The sequence below is a fragment of the Herpailurus yagouaroundi genome, unplaced genomic scaffold (assembly GCF_014898765.1).
Source record: "Herpailurus yagouaroundi ecotype Mexico unplaced genomic scaffold, PumYag 159, whole genome shotgun sequence".
Classification (NCBI taxonomy): domain Eukaryota; kingdom Metazoa; phylum Chordata; class Mammalia; order Carnivora; family Felidae; genus Herpailurus; species Herpailurus yagouaroundi.
The window spans coordinates 76,869,117-76,886,394 of NW_024412400.1; the positions used below are offsets into that span (position 1 = coordinate 76,869,117).

The 17,278-nt window shown below is 35.9% G+C and overlaps 1 protein-coding gene across 12 annotated transcripts in view; it reads left to right on the plus strand.

Annotated features, from left to right (window-relative positions):
- The window catches only part of VPS8 (VPS8 subunit of CORVET complex), a 256,338-nt gene that overhangs the window by 27,237 nt on the left and 211,823 nt on the right, over window positions 1-17,278 (plus strand). For 9 of the 12 annotated variants that reach the window (XR_005792281.1, XR_005792282.1, XR_005792283.1 and 6 more), the window contains exons 6-14: window positions 471-503; window positions 1,447-1,501; window positions 4,815-4,820; window positions 9,654-9,778; window positions 10,350-10,436; window positions 13,014-13,081; window positions 14,322-14,475; window positions 14,573-14,632; window positions 15,898-16,005. Coding sequence is in view for 9 of the 12 variants with exons in the window: in XM_040480980.1 (XP_040336914.1) it covers window positions 471-503; window positions 1,447-1,501; window positions 4,815-4,820; window positions 9,654-9,778; window positions 10,350-10,436; window positions 13,014-13,081; window positions 14,322-14,475; window positions 14,573-14,632; window positions 15,898-16,005 (696 nt within the window). In the remaining 3 variants the exon portion in view is untranslated. The remainder of the gene's footprint in view (window positions 1-470; window positions 504-1,446; window positions 1,502-4,814; window positions 4,821-9,653; window positions 9,779-10,349; window positions 10,437-13,013; window positions 13,082-14,321; window positions 14,476-14,572; window positions 14,633-15,897; window positions 16,006-17,278) is intronic. The other 3 variants (XM_040480981.1, XM_040480985.1, XM_040480986.1) reach the window with 2 other exon arrangements.

Sequence of the window (17,278 nt, forward strand, 5' to 3'; positions counted from 1 at the left end):
GCTCCGAGACATCAGCCCAGAGCCTGACGCGGGGCTCGAACTCACGGACCGCGAGATCGTGACCTGGCCGAAGTCGGACGCTTAACCGACTGCGCCACCCAGGCGCCCCATGTTTCCCTTTTCTAAAATCTTTATGTACTCCTGTCATTGTAACCTATACTAGTTAGAGTGTATCCATGTTATTGAAAATAGGACTTCTTTCCTCTCTCTCTTCTTACGTTTTCATTTATAATCATGCCTTTCTTAAAGCATTGGTTACCGTTAGTAAAATAAAATGATCCACTTTCATGCTCTTTATATTTTCTTGGTCTGTACAACTTTTGTGGTTTCTCTTAGTTGGGGGCAAAAATGAGGATCCCATCTCTTATCTGAATTGATTTGGATTAAAGTTTATGTGAAGAGAGGGGCTTATATCATTTTCTGTTTAAAAATGAGAGTATGTTTTCAAATACTTTTTTAATTTCACTTAGGACAAAGTTGATGCTGGCTTGCCTACAGCAATTGTAAGTACACTTTAAATAATCCTTTAAAGGTAAGCATTCTATTTCATTGGGTTTTCTTAGATTTATTCTTCTAATGTTCAGAGTTATTGCATAAATTATTATGATAATAAATTCGTAAGTCATTTACTGCCAGTAATCAGGTTTAACATTTTTCCATATTGAATGTTCTCTTTCTAGTGTATTGTTATTCTTCAATATAATGGAATAATGGTTAGCCTTTTCCAGGTTTATTTATATGTGGTCCTCCCATGCCCAAGTAAATTTGCTCCCTCTGTGATTTGGCCTCCCTTTGGTTACAAGGGAGTGGAACACAGCATTTGGTGAAATCACTTTGTGGTAAATAGTACATTTAATAGTTCTGAACTCCATTGCCAGGCCTGCCAAATAGTAAATCTGTGGTGCGATTATAGAGAACCGGGGATATTGAAAGCACACTACTGCCCTCTTTTCTTGAATACTTCCAGCTGCCTCCTGTAGCTTTCTTATTAGTTAGTTAATCGGTGAGGAAGTGGGCTGAAATTTGAATATTTCTGGTGCCTTTTAGCTCCTGTGAATAAACTGAAGGGCTTTATCAACCCCTTTCCCACACCTCATAGCTGGCTCTTGGTTGGGTAGCATAAGTGCCTCCTACTTTGTCTGGACCTCTGAGTTTTTTTTTTTTTTTTTAAATTGCTTTAGAATAGAAGTGGTGTGTTTTTGCCTATAATGTTGAACATATGATATTTTGGTATTGTTACCCTTAGAGTAAATTTAGAGGGATTCCCAGAAATAAAAGGTCCTGAGTTTCATTTCCCCTTTTGCCTCCTAGATGAAATTCTCCTTATTTATAATAGTTGGTATGTCATCTGGTGCCTAGAGGAAAGAAAACCAACAAATTCAACTCGCATTGTTTCAAGATCCTCGATGTAATATCTCAAAACACAATCTTCCCTTTTGTTCTCAGGCAGTGTCCAGTCTGATAGCAGTGGGTACATCTCATGGATTGGCTTTAATATTTGGTAAATTTTCTAAGTACTTCCTTTATTGTGAATGTTAAGTATCCTTTTATATTTTATATCTTTTAATAACAGTTTAATTGTAAACTTTATATTCTTGTAAAAAAAACAAAAACAAAAGCAGGAAGACTTGAAAAGTAGCAGTCAATAGTTTTATAGTTAAAATTACTTGACCCAAGTTCATTTGGTTGCTCATTGCAAGTTGATTTTCTTGTTTAAGAATTTATAAGTTATCATATCATATCTTTTGATTCTACAGACCTAGACAGAAAGAATATAAAGTTGAAAGGGACCTTGGGTTGTCATCTTGTCTGCCTCAGTTTGTGGTGGTGGTGATTTTTGATTCTAAATCATATCCTAGCAGATCTTCAGGAAAAGAGATTCACAGGCTTTCCTAGTAACTCAAACTGACAATAAGTTCTTTTTCATTTACATTGTAAATTCCTCTAAATTGAAAATTTTCTAGCCCATAATCACATGTGTTTGTTGGTTGAGAATATAACATTCATTCGTTTCTATGTTAGATGATAGTCTTAAGTATTTTCTCTTTCTTTTTCTACCTGAGACGAAATAACCCTAGTTTCATTACTCTTTGCTTTTGAATTTAGTACAATGAGCAGTACATTTTCTTCTGGTTTTTTTTTTTTTTAATTTAAAAACTGTTAGATAATATTTGTCTGGCAGTTTTAATTGTTCTCTTCTGAATCTTAAGTCTTTTGCATCTCTCCTAAATGGAATTCCCAATAACACTGTATTTTATTAAGGAATCTACAGGATTTGTAGAAGGATCACCTGGGAATACTTTAATAACAGTACTGCAATTTGATCTCTGTGGGGCTTACATCATTATTTACCGTATGAATGAAAAACTGGTTATTTCCCCTTGTTTTTGAGCAATTTTTGAATTCCTACTTATAAATATTGAATTCCTATTCATAACAATTTGAATTCCTGTTTACAAATAATCTAAATTATCATGCGATTTTTCAAAGGTGATTGATTTAAATAAAGCTTTATTGTTTGGAGGTAGGAAGAATGGACACAAAAATATAATTCTTTTGAGAGTACTTTAGAATTGATTCTGTCAATAATTTTTTTCTTATTTTATAATTGATCTGTGTTTATAGTAGAAAATTGAGATGAGCAAAAGATTAAAGATATAAAATAGCAGATTCCAGCATCCTGGAATAATCCCTGACATTTCTATATGGCTCTTTAATCTTTTATTTTGTACATGTGTGTGTATATGTACACATCTAAAATGGAATCATGTGAATTTGTAACCTGCTTTTTGTTATAATGAACATCTTTCCATGTAATTATATATTCATCTCTAACATCATCTCTAATGGCTACACAGTATTCTTTTAAATGGATTCACCACAATTTACTTAACCATTTCCTACTATTGGTTGTTTCTAAACAAACAGTATAGCAATGAACATCTTTGTAACTGCATTTTTGTGCACCTGATTACTTCTTTAGGACAAATTCTTAAAAGTAGAATTACTTAAGGTCAGAACATTTTATTTTTTTTTTTAATTTTTTCCAGGTTTTATACATTTAATGAATGAATGAATGAATGAATGAATGAATGAATGAATTAGGGTATGAACATTTTAAACACTTGTGATATAACCTGATTGCTTCTGGGAAGTTTTAGCCACCTGCTGTCCTATCAGGTGTAAGAATGCTTATTTTCCTTTGGGAGCAGAATTGGTGTTAGATCAAAAGAATTTGGGGAAAGGATCTTACTTTTTAGGTCAGTCCTCTTTTACATGAGGTGGGTTAGAACCAGCGAGGTTAAGAGATTTGCACAGAGCCAAGTTCAGAATTAAGAAACACTGAATCCTACATCAGTGCATTTTCACCATTCTCAGCAAGTCTGTCCTGAGAGAAAAGGAGGCAAATTCCAAGATATGTGAAGAAAAGAATAGAAGAACGAAGATGAATGAGGATCGAGTATAATGTGTATGTTTGTCTGTCAGCAGAATGCAAGTTGATTTTTTTGTTCTTGCTTACTAATGCTCACTTTTCCTCAACTCTGCTTTGACATCCCTTCCTTACCACAAAGTTATAGGAATATGTGTCTGTTTATAAGCAAACCCATGTAAAGCTACTGCGACAAATTAAAATGAATACTTTAAAACCAACAGAAGAGTATGTGATGTCTTTTGCTACTGTCTCCTTAATTTCCTTGGGCCTGCTTCTTAATTTTTTTAGGTTTCAACAGCTTTCTTTCTTTTTTAAAAAATTTTTTAATGTTTATTTATTTTTGAGAGAGAGAGAGTCAGAACTCGAGCAGGGGAGGGTCAGAGAGAAAGGGAGACACAGAATCCGAAGCAGGCTCCAGGCTCTGAGCTGTCAGCACAGAGCCCGACACGGGGCTGGAACTCGGGAACCATGAGATCATGACCTGAGCTGAAGTCGGACACTTAACTGACTGAGCCACCCAGGCGCCCCTCAACAGCTTTCTTGTAGATATGATGAAACAGTAATCTTTCTCTACAGTCTCATGCAAGAGAAAGTATGCCAAAGTGAATATTTCGAGAAAGAATGATAATATTCTGGTTATGCTTTGGGGTTTTAAGCATGCAGTTATTAACTTTTTGTCATTATTTTTGTAGAATCAAATTATTTGGACAGTGAGTTTTAACAAATGGATTGAAACTCATTTTAATGGCAGTAACAAATGTCAGAATAATGATACTATGAAGTGTCTAGATTAGAGGTCAGGTTAAATCTGGTCTTGTTTAAATATCTTTGGTGATTGTAGGAAAAATGTAGCAGAAGAATTATGTTTGTTTTAAGTAACATTAGTTTCTTTTTGGACTAGAGGTGGGTCATTAAAATAGTGATAATTATAAGCTTCTTAGAGGTGATGTATGTTGCCTATTCTTACGGACTGTAGGTATATGATATTTATTATATATCTTGGTTCTTATCTATTATACAGGATCTCAAAAATTCAAATCTTTGTAAAGATGTGTCTCTATTCCGGGGCTCTTAGTTTCCTATTTTGGGGGATTGTTAGTATACTTTCATAGATTATCTTTTTGAAGTTGTTTTTATTTCTACCAAACTTACTGGACTTGGATTTACTTATTGTACTATAATTTGAATATTGTGCATTTTCTCTTTGCCATAACCAATATCTGAATGTAATCGTAAATCAGTTAATCACATTTAGTATCATTCCCAGAAATAACTAAAGGTTGTCACTTATACTTTTGAAATTTTACCTGTCTTTTCTCTGAACTTTTGACTGATTTCTTGCTTTTCTCTTTCTTTTGATCTTTTCTCCATGGATTCAAAGGAAAAGGTATAGTAATTTTGGTTTGCATGAGTGACTGTTTTTCTTTTGACCTTTTTAGTGTTGAAAGAGAATGCTGTCAGTTACAGTTGGTGCCCTTTTATGAACTGCTTACTAAAAAAAATCCAGCTAACAAACTGGTTAAAGCAGGGATTTGTTAAAAATTATAAAGATATGTATGTGTACCTTCAGTGTTTTATTTTAATTGAAAATATACAAATATTCATTTTCTCCTTAATCCTTTGATACAGTCCAAAGACTTTTCTTTGAGTTTGTATCTGCCAGTTGGAAGTCTGCGGCTCTTTTTTGGAATAACCTGCATCAGTAATGAGTCATATAAAATTTGCACTTTTACTTAAAAGAAAAAATGGTAAAAGCTTAGGCACCTGCGAATCAGTTGAGGAGTGCAAAATTACAGATTTTTACAAAACAACTCTTTAATCTTCTCCAGTTATCTTGTCCACATCTTATTACGGGACAGATTTTCAAAGAAACACCTTTACCAAGTTTTTTTGTGAGCATTAATTTACTTTTCACGGAAACAACTTTTTTTTTGGTCAGTGTATTTCATCAGTTAATGTATTGTTTAATTAAGTTTTTAAAATCCAGTAACATTACGGTGGTATGAGCAGGTTTATAAATGAACACTACTAACTTATTTGTAAGCGTCATCATTCTAGATGATAGCCAGTTAGCCATGGGGTTTCTCTGTATCCTGGGCTTCTTTCTTTCAGTGAGCTTTCCAGAGGGGATGAGCACTCCCAATTCTGTGTGTTGGTTAGGTGGAGGACAGGTAAAGTGCTTCACCTGTTTTATGATCATTGATGAAACATATTTTCTAATACCTCTTCTCTTTTCTTTTGGTCTTAGAGAATATTTTAATATGCACAAAGGGTAAGAAAAGAGTAGTATTAAAGAATGATGAATGCTGGCAATAAGAGAGCTCTATACACACAATTAAACTTGATTTCTTCTAGGATCTAGTTATTTCCTTCTTTGAAGGTCTTTGGGAACTAGTTAAAACAAATTAGGGATGGAGAAATAGAGGATGGGGTCAATTTTGGTATATGGAAAGAGCAGAAATTCTCTTGAAGTATGTTCAGATTTAGATTTTATGGCTATTACAGACTTTATACATTACTTGTGGCTTTTCTTTGCTATTTAGCACGTTACTCTTAAGCCCAGAATATGCTGAGGAGATCTGCCCTAAGCAAAGTATACTTTGAAAGATATACTAATAAATAGATATAATTCATTGCAGTGTTTGTGATAACTAGACTTCACGTTGTCTTAATTGGCAAGCTATTATCATTCACAATAATTCCTTGCATTTGTACCATTTGATAGTTTTCACATTTTTCACAGGCATTTTCTTATTTAAACTCTGTGCCAACTCTGTGAAGTTTATGGGGAAAACCGATAGTCTCATTTCATATTTCTTGCCTGGAGTTATTTGCTTTATAAGGACCCACTCAAGTTTTTTTGAAAACTAAGTTGAGAATGCCAACCAAATGTGATTTTATTTGGCTCTGTAAATGAAATTAGATGTACTGCTAATTTAATGGTTTCTCCCAACAATAGGCAAAGCAGACTTCGCGAATAGGGAAAAATAGAATTTCTCCTTAAAAATTAAGGTGATCAAGAGCCCCCCTGGGGGAGTGCAATATGGAGAGCTCTGATTTTCATCTCTTACTTCTGTCCAGATCCTTCTGTTCTTTCCATATAACTTTAGAATTCAAGTGTTTGGAAGAGGTTTTATGTTTATTTTTACCAAATACCTTTTCCCAGAAGTGTCCAGAATAATCTGGGATAAAGAATGTTTAGTTACCTCAGTAGAAGAAACCTCTCCCATGAGATTCTGGTTTCTTCTTTACACAGAAATTCTCCCTTTTCTGAATTTCATCTAAATTGCTTGATAGGTTTATTACTTTGGTACCACAAATATAGAATGTATAAAGACAGCAATATGAACTAATATCTTTGTGGAGTTAAAAACCAGGTTACATTTTATACACTATCTCCTCACTGCCATGCTTACCATATAAAGGAACATTATGAAGATAATGAATACATTGTAAAAATCAAGGGAAAAAGTTGAGAATGCTTTCATTAACACAGTCCTGTGGGATGTAAACTTCATACATACTTCATGAATGACCAAGTTTGATAATTTGGTCCCCTTTCTTAGCTGGTTTTTAGTACGCAGGATCCATAGTCCGGAAAGGAGAGTCCTGTTTGGGTTTTTTAATCTAGAAGTTTTCTTTCCCTCTTTTTATTTCCTCTCTTAATGGTATGGTAATTCTTTATCGTTTTCCTTAATTTTATTCTTACTCTCCTTGAGTTGTAAGAATACTTAAAATAGTCTAATGTGTGAACTTTGCTAAATCTGAAAGCAGTAGTATCTTTAAGTATTGGTGGATCAGAATGTGTACAGTTTGGATCTCAAAACACAAAGGATCCCAGCAGGATGCTATTCAATCACTTTTCTGTACCTGGAAGGCAGGTAGCCCAGACTTAAGGGGCTTCTTTGTGGGGCTGATAAGGAATGTCTGTCTTTGTCTTCCTTTCATTCCGTCTGTTGCCTACATGCAGGACCCAAATAGGGTATGTATGTATGTATGTATGTATGTATGTATATATATATATATATATAGAACACTGTTGCCTAACCATCCTGTCTTGACAGTTTGCAAAATAAGATACATGGATAATCCACTAACTGTAAAAGGCAGCCCTGACAAGATAAGATCATGGAAAACACTATTTTAGGCAGTTTCAGTAAAGTAAAATGAAATGAGGTGTCATGTTCAGAGTTGGGAAAACTGAATAAAGGACATTTTAATAATTTGCATCAAATTGGGAGAGAGAGGAAAAGAATTTAAGTAAAGAAAAAGTAAGGGGAAAAAATCAGTAATTATAATAATTCTAGATGTGGGTAAAGATAATGACTTTTTAAATACATAAGACCTTGTATATTTATGAATTTTATTCCTTTTTGAATATTCATCTTAGAAGGCTGAAATCTAAAATAATTTCAAGGGTGCCTGGCTGGCTCAGTCGGAAGAGCATGCAGCTCTTCAGTTCTGAGTTCAAGCCCCATGTTGGGTGTAGAGATTACTTAAATAAAAACTTTCAAAACATAAAAAAATAAGATGGTTTCAGAAAACACTGAATATTTTCTGTATGTCAGATATGATACATCCATTAATTGTGTCAGAGCTCCTTTGGTAGGTGAGGATTGCTATTTGCGCAGTTTAGGAACACAGAAAACTGTATAGTATTCACTTTGGACAAGCAAAAGGTCTACATGGTATTACTACCTAGATCTGAGAATGAGTATCTTTAGGGTCTTTCTGGTAATTAGTTTTACCCTTACAGACAGAAGATTTGCAAATGTGGAAGCTATTCAGATGATTGTCAGGTGCCTCTTGAGTGCAAGGCACCAGGCTTGGTATTCTGGGAATGTTAATTCACTCATGATCTTAGCCCTTAGAGAGAACATAGTCTAATAGTGGAAGTAAGACATACTTATCTCCAGAGAGTAGCATGTAAGTAGTTAAGGGAGGCACAAGCAATTGCCAAATGAGGTCATAGAACTCCATACTGTGCAAATATGGTGAGTTTTTCCCCCAAACAGTTAAAATTTGTAGATATGCCTTTTTTTTTTTTTTTTGAGAGAATGAGCATGTGGGACCACAGGTGCGTGTGGGGAAGGGGGCAGAGGAAGAGGGAGAGAGAATCTTAAGCAGGTTCCATGCCAGTGTGGAGGCCCAGAGGGGGCTCGATCCCATGACCCTGGGATCAGACTTGAGCCGAAATCAAGAGTTGGACGCTTAACCAACAGAGCCACCCAGGTGCCCCTGTAGGTGTGACTTCGTAAATTTTTTATTTCATTGTTTTCAAGTAGGTACAATAATGAACTCTATACAAAATAAGCATTGCCTATGAGAACATTAGAGGAATTTCTTTTAATTATTAAATAATAAATTTAAGTACCTCCTGGAGAAAATCAGAGGTGATTGAGGCAAGATCCTTGCCCTTAAGTAACTTCATCTAGTAGAGATTTGAATTATTTGCTTTTAGCATATCAAATGTTGGTGCTTGAAAAATAAGTAGTTTAAATGTTTACCCTGTAATTTTCTTTGCATTGTTAATTTCCTTAGGAAACCTTTTCTTCATGGGTAATATAAATGTAAATTTCAGCCAAATTCCAAATTAATAAATTTTGATATTTGAAATTTTAGAGCTACTTTAAAAGATGGTATTCTCTGTAACCTCGCATCCTGAAAACAGCAGGAAATAAAATTGTAGAATGAGACAGATGAAAGATAGTTGGTTTGTTCAAAGACCTACAGATACTTACGGATTTTTTCACTTATTGTTAGCATGTTCTACATTATGCTTATTTGTAGATAACTGGTTTTTTCTTCTTTTTTAAATTGTTTTAACATTTATTTATCATTGAGAGACAAATAGGCACAGAGCATGAACAGGGGAGGGGCCAAGAGATGGAGAGACAGAATCTGAAGCAGGCTCCAGGCTCTGAGCTGTCAGCACAGAGCCCAACATGGGCTCAAACTCACAAACTGCGAGATCATGACCTGAGCCGAAGTCAGATGCTTAACCGACTGAGCCATCCAGGCTCCCCTTTTCTTCATTCTTAGTGTCTAACTCAATGCCCAGCATCTAGTAGACACTTCAGTAAATACATTAAAATGAATGTAGCTTCATCATATGGTTCTTGTGATTGTTGCTACCTCCCAAGTCTTTAAAAACAAGCTAATACTGTATTTTTTTTCAATCTTCCATTTCTTTCACCTGATTTTATATGTTGTTTTTTAGATCAGAATCAAGCTTTGCGACTCTGTCTGGGGAACACTAGTGTTGGAGGTCAGTATGGAGCCATCTCTGCCCTCAGTATCAACAACGACTGCTCAAGACTTCTCTGTGGCTTTGCTAAGGGACAGGTAAACATGAACTTTATTTTATCCATATTTACAAGTAAATAGCTTTTATAAACCAACCTGGCTGTGGCACCAAAATTTACTTCCTTAGAGTAGTGTAGATAGTTGTTGCTGCTTTTTAAATATACTATATTCTGCTTTCTGTCTTCTCATCGCTGTGTTACTGGATAGCTCTTTGGGTATTGCTTTCTACTTATGAAACTAGCAGTAAGGTTTGGCCTTTCTCATCTTCTGACTTATACATCACTAGTTAGTTTGGCAGTAAGCCTTTCCTATAAGGTTTACCATTGCTAAAGAGATTGACTCATTAAAGAAGTTTTTTACTTGTCTCAGTATAAGAGAACTATTTGAAATCTGAAGGGAAAAGTAGGTTGGGCAGGATGAAGGGAAGATGAAGACAGAACAAAGGCCCTGTGCTTTAATGGATCTGCACTCTTCAATTATGTTTCAACTTCATAGTTCTTTGCCTGCAATGTTTATAGACCAGGGATGGATTATTTCAGCCAGAAGGCAGGATACTTAAGTCCAAAAAAGAGCAATAAATTGGTTTTTGAAGCATTTAGTTGTCTTGTAGATCACGATGTGGGATTTGGCCAGTGGAAAACTTCTAAGATCAATAACAGATGCTCATCCTCCAGGAACAGCAATATTGCATATTAAGGTAATATCTTTGCTTACTTTGTCTGATCATTTTAGTTATTATGCTTTTGAATGCATCTTTAAGCACATTTCTTTATAAACAGAATCCTTGAAAATGAAGTTTTTTTTTTTACTAGCCCAATGGGATGTTTTCCAGGTTAGAACTGAAGATGGGCTAGCCTACTGTATAGATGAGTAGCAGAAAGAGAACATTGATGTGATCCTGGACCACAGGTTGTCAGTAGACAGGCATTACCCTGCTGAAAACTCATGGGAAGATTTTAAAAGGTCTTTTTACCCAACAGCGTTGCTCTGTGACACTTGGTTGAGAATTACCTGAGGTTCAAGGCACCAACTGTGAAAGAACCAAGGTTCGCATTATGTTTAAAAATGCATCTGTTGGTTTATTTTCTTTCAGGCCTCTAAGGGAAAAGCATTAAGATTTGCATCTTGGCTTTCTCCTTACAATCTGAAAAAAATAAACCAACCTAGGTAACAGATTTCATTTATAAATACAATGTGAACTTTGGATTTTGTATGCTGTCAAGCCCATGTTCAGAAGCATAAAAGGTAAAGGACTGTAACTAGGGAAGTCTAAAATCAGATCTTCTAGATTTTAATCATGTACACATTTGGTTGCTTAGCTGAGCAGACCTCTTATCCATACATACGCTTTTTAAAGTCTGTAAGCATCTGGAGTTTATGTGTCTGCATCTAGGTTAGTTACATAAAAGTCTTTTGTGACAGAGCAGCATTGAAGCATTTAGTAACAACGAAAACAACCAGACCAGTAAAAGTAGAATTTCTCCTCTTTCTGAACATCATGGCAATTTTTCTTGACCTCCTTTCCTATGGTATGTGCCAACTTCTAAAATGTTATAGTTGTTTGTTTTTATGTCTTACATCCTTTAATAGATGAAGATTTTTGAAACTAGAATCTGTTTCTCATTTGTTTTTGTGTTATGCATGGTAGCTGCTCAATAAATGTTTGCTTGAAGGAATAACTAATTGGTGGTGTTTGTAAAAGGATAGTCCATTTACAGCAAAAAGCAAAATCCTTGAGAGAAACAATAGGAAACAGAAGAGATAAAGGCCGACAGGAAAGAGAGGAATACAGCCGAGGTGAAAAGCATAGAAGTCAGGGGTACCTGGGTGGCTCAGTTGGTTGAACGTCCAACTCTTGATTTCAGCTCAGGTCATGATCTCACAATTTGTAAGATTGAGTCCCACATCAGGCTCTGTGCTGACAACATGGAGCCTGCTTGGGATTCTTTCTCTCCCTCTGTCTCTTTCCCTGTCCCATTCACACACGTAGGTGCACACGTGTTCTCCCCACTCCCGTCTCTCAAAATAAACTTAAAAGCATAGAAGTAGTAGCCATTGTTTTGCTTGAGATTGGACATTGCAGTAAGAAGTAGCAAGTGATGTATATGGTTGAATACTTCCTGGGTCTTGGATTGACAACGGCCATGTGTGCTTTAGTACTCTTACTCATTGTTCTCCAAACTTAACCCTGTGTACCATCAATAACAATTTGGGATTACATCCTTTTTATATATATATATATATATATATATATATACATATACATACACATACACACATACATACATACATATATATATATTCTTAAGAAATAGTATGAATGTACTACTGTACTAATATTTAAGTACATTACAAAACGCATACATATAAGTAGAAGACTAATAAAACTGCAAGTTCAACTGCTTTTCCTACATTCCAGGTATATACCTCCCACTCTGGCAGTTGCTCAGCTAGGAGAGTTGAGAGCACAGGTGTGGGTCTTCTTTGTTATGGTTGTGTGTGGGGTTGAGGAAAAATAATTTTACAGTATCCTCTGGTACCTCAACTGTCTCTGACTAAGAGGATGAAGACATGCGCTTTGGGATGGCTTACCAACCTATGGGGTTAGGGAGACTAGTCACTATAAATGACTCAGGTTACTCACTTTTGTATCATACAGCATTCATATTTACCATACCTCATAAGCCCTTAAGGCTGTCATTGTGAACATTATTCGTTATTTTGGGTTTTCCAGAGTAGGTAATAATAACTGAAGTATACCCTGTCAAAGATCAGGTGGAAGCACATTTTTGGCAGAGTTACATAAAAAGTTCAACTGTTTTAAATGGGTTAATTCTTCAGTTATATAGAAAACATATTCAAATTTATTTCCCAAAGATAGCAAATATCTTTCACTGTGTCTTTGTTCTTGGAAACTAGACAACTGCAAATGTATCCAATGTATCCTATTCAGTTTAATAGCATGTTAGAAAAAGTTAACATTAAGAAACCAAGTGGAAAACTTTAGGGCTTATATGAGTCGTAGTTTTTATTTTTCTTTTATCCTGATCGAAGGTGGTTTTACTTTTTTAAAGCCTCAGTTTTTTGAAGACAGTGAGTCATTTTTATTCTGAATATTTAGGATGATGAGCTAAATCAAGTTTAGGTGATTTCAAATGCTATTGAATTATGTTTGTTTTTAGATTTTTAAAATGTGTAAGTTTTTTCCCTTACCTTTTTGATACTTGACTGGTTGTTGAAAAATCTGTAAGAAATTAATTTCTTCTCTGTTTAGTTTACAGATGATCCAACTCTTGCAATTTGCAATGACAGCGGAGGCTCTGTTTTTGAATTGACATTTAAGTAAGAGACTAATGGACATTTGTTGAGAAATGAAATCAAAAGACTAACTCTGGTTTAATGACTTGAAGTTAAACATGAAGAGGTCTGGAAAACCCATGTGATTGAAAATAGGTTATGTCTGTATATTATCGTGACCTGGGAGGCATTTGGAGCTCCAGGCCTGGTGTCCCAAAATTCTATCTCAGTAGGTCTGAGTTGGGATGCTGAACTCTTCCCCAAGGAATTCATATGAGCTGTCAGGCTTAGGAACCATAATTCTGGAGTATGTCACTAATTTTGGTTTAGGCTTCAGGTCTAGGTGATTATAACCCTAACAGACAGGTGTAGAAAGGTTTTTATTACCTTCGAATTGCCCTATTTCTCTTTAAGAGTAAAGACTGTTTGGATATATGGGAGAATAATTATAAGGCAGAGTTTTAAAAAAGAAGTAGAACATAAAATTCAATGTGTACTGTGTTTCCATAAGTTTTCAGAGTAAGGATTATGTTTCTTATATTTCTTATACTTTCTAATACTGCTAAGCACAAGGTAATTGCTTACAAAGTACTGTTAATTCTGCTAATATTTGTTGAGCATCTCCTATGGGTGGACATTGTTCTAGGCACCAGACTTGCAGCTGTGAACCAGACAAGGTTGCTCCTCTGATAGAACTTACTTTCTAGTTGGGGCTGGGGTAGGGATACAGACAATAAATGAACACATAAATGAGGTAAGTTCAGATAGTTATGAGTGCTGTGAAGAGAATAAGACCAGTCCGCTTGCTGGAGTGCACCTGAAGATAATTCAGGAAGGTGACACTTGAGCAAAGACCTGAATGATAATCTGGTCAACAAATGCAAAGAAGTGTTCTAGGCAGAGGGATGTTCGAGCACAAAGGCTTGAAGCAAGCACAAATTTGGCTTGCTAGAACAATGGGAAGAAGGCAGTTGTGGCTGGAGCGTGACTTTGGCAGTAGTGGGAGAGCAGTGAAGGTAGGAGCCAGATCATACAGGAACTTTTAAAAAATTGTAAAGAGTTTGGATTTTATTTTATGTACAGCGGCCAGGCATTGGGCTGTTTTTAGGAGAAGAGTGATAAATCTGACTTCTACATTACAGAGATTGTGTTGCTGTCTTACGGAGTTAGATTGTTGGAGGCAAGAATAGGAGTTAGGAGGCTACTGTAATAGTCCATGCTTGAGATGGTAGTGTCTTGAATCTCATTACTAAATCAATTCTGAATGTTTTGGTTACATTTGCAGGAGAGTGATGGGAGTGAGAACGTGTGAATCTAGGTGTCTGTTCAGTGGTTCCAAGGGTGAAGTTTGCTGTATTGAGCCTCTTCATTCTAAGCCCGAGTTGAAAGATCATCCCATCACACAGTTTTCCTTATTGGCCATGGCATCCTTAACAAAGGTCAGTGTATTTAGAAGGTGAAACTCATAACTTTTAGAGGCTTTGAATACCCAAAATAGAAAATTATAAACATTAAAAATACATTTTTCTTCTAAAGATACTGGTCATTGGATTGAAACCATCCTTGAAAGTGTGGATGACTTTTCCCTATGGACGGGTGAGTAAACCTCTCCATCTTATTAGCAAAAAGACCAATCCAGGAGGGGGAAAATGACTTGTATGTGGTGAATTCTGTGAGATTGTTAGAAAATGAGGTAGAATGGAAGTCACTGCTCCAAAGATCATTTGTCTGGTCTTAACCTTCATGTGACCAAAGCAGCATAAACTGGTGACTAGAGTGGTGTTCTGGGATCATGAGACTTTTAATTTTCTACCTTTATTGTTTTAAGTTGTTCTCTCATAAACAGCTGCTGCTTTGCTACTGAACTACAGATAGAGAACACCCCATCGTAAGATCTAGCATAAATTGCTACTACTTGTGCTTTCTTTGGCTTCTGCCTAGTATTTTACTTTGGGGGATGATACTTCCCAGAATCGATTATGCATACCCCAGTTTCCTTTTCTTTTCCTGCTTGGTTGTTTTCAGAGAGTTGTGATCTTCCAGTGTATATGTGAGGAGAGGTATTGATAGGATGAGATGGAGAACGATGGTACAGAGCCAAGACTAATTGCAAACGCAGTGCCGATACTGAGGGAGATCACTCTTCTGTTTGTTTGTTGTTACTCTGTGTATCTCTGGGTCCCTGGGGAAGCAGATCTGCTCTTTCAGATGGTGCAGCTAGCTTAGATTGTCATTAACATTTCTTAAACCTAAGAAACCTAAGCTTCCCTGGCTAAGTGAGGTTTATCATGGTGGTATGTGTTTGCATCTTCCTAATGTCTTTTATCGTTTTTACCAATATTAACATTTTCAAAAAAAGAAACAGAATTTTACATTGAACACCTGTATACCTACTATCTAAATTCTGTTATTAATAGCTTACTTTATTATATATTTAGCCATCTCTCTGTCCACCCATCACTTATTTTAAATGTATTTCCAACTAAATTGCAGAAGTAAACACTCTTTTGCCTAAATATGCAACATGCATTATTATGTTTAGCTAGAGTTGAATATTTGTTTCTCCTTTGGTGTAGAATTTACTTGCAATGAAACACATACATCTTGAATATACATTTGCTGAACTTTAACGAATGTATATACTTTTGTAGCCCAAACCTCTGTCAAAATTAGCATCAACCCAGAAAGTACCCTCATGACACCTCCCAGTCAGTTCCTGCTTCACTGGAATTGTAATGAGAAATTGGGAGATGTTTTATCAAGGAACAGTAGTCAGATGCTGTTTTTAATTAATTTTCTCTTTTTCTTGCTGTCTGTTAACTGTGATGGTTTGTTGTTTTTTTGGCCTTCTCTTCACTTAGATGGATCCTTCCAGTGTTCCGTTGCTGGCCTGGCACTTTGTGGCAGTGCATAATTACGTGAATCCCATGCTTGCCTTCTGCAGAGGAGATGTTGTTCATTTTCTGTTGGTAAATCCTGATATGATACTAGATTTGTTAAAAAGTCTTTTATCATAATATTTTTTCCTGATTTACCAGTGATTTAATATTGATTGTGTCAAAGAAATATGCTATTAAAATTCTTTGGAGAGAGAGTGATCATTTATTTTAATTTAGGGCTTTAGTGATTAACACGGAAAACAAGTGATCACCTCAGCTCCATGCCCCTTCATGGTGTATTCCTCAGTTCCAACTCCTTTGACCAACAAATAATGGTTTATGTGTATGTATAAATATATGAGTGTACATGTGTCTATTAAAGGCTTACCTATCTACATATGCTGTATTTATTAGACAACAGGTATCATTGGTCACGTTCTGTGTTCTCTACACTGATGGACATAGAAACAGTTGAAGGAAGTCTCAAACATTTCTTCTTTCACATAACTTCAAGTATTGTTTGAGAGGCAAAACCAGTATGCTCATTACTACTCGGGAGACGACTATGTTTAAGGATTCAGCTATGTGATGACAACTAAAAGTTGATGTGAGTTCAGAGTATGGAGAGATTTGTATGGACTGGGTAGGCCCTGTAAGACTCTATGAAGGATATATGGCCAATATCACAGGAGGGGTGGGTATGCATATTGGGAGAAATAAGATGAACTGAAGTTATAGAGGTAAGAATGTCTGCATAATCTCTTCTTGGGTTTCCTAGCTCAGTGAAGCAAGGACACAACTGTTCACCTAGTTTCTCCAGCTAGAAACCTAGGGGTTGCCTTTCACTTCCCTTTCTCCTTTCATTTCTGCTTCTTCACTGCTTCCTGTTGACTCTGTCTCCAACATCTCCTGAATTTACTCCCCCCCCTTTTTTTTTTTTTTTTTACTCCCCCATGGCTGCTTCCCTAGCCTAAACCACTGACATTTCTTTTAGCTGTGGCTCTGGCAGAGCTTTCTAACCAGGTGCTAGGCTTGGTGTCTTTGCATATGCTCTCACCTCTGCCAGGGAAGCTGTGTGCTCTCTTCCGCTTTATCCTACCTAAATAATGATTAACATTGTCTTCCCTGACTTCCTGAACTGTTCCCTGCTATGTACACCCATAAGACCTTCTGTGTTCTCCTTTGGTAATATTCAGCACTTTTAAAATTACATGTCTAATATTTTTCTTCATCATTAGAGTGAAAGCTCCATAAGTCTAAGGATTCCAGCAGTGAGGACAGTGCCTGTATGTAGTCGATGCTTAATAAATGTTTAATGAGAGTGAGAAACCTGTGGAAAATAAAGTTGAATATATGGTGTAGA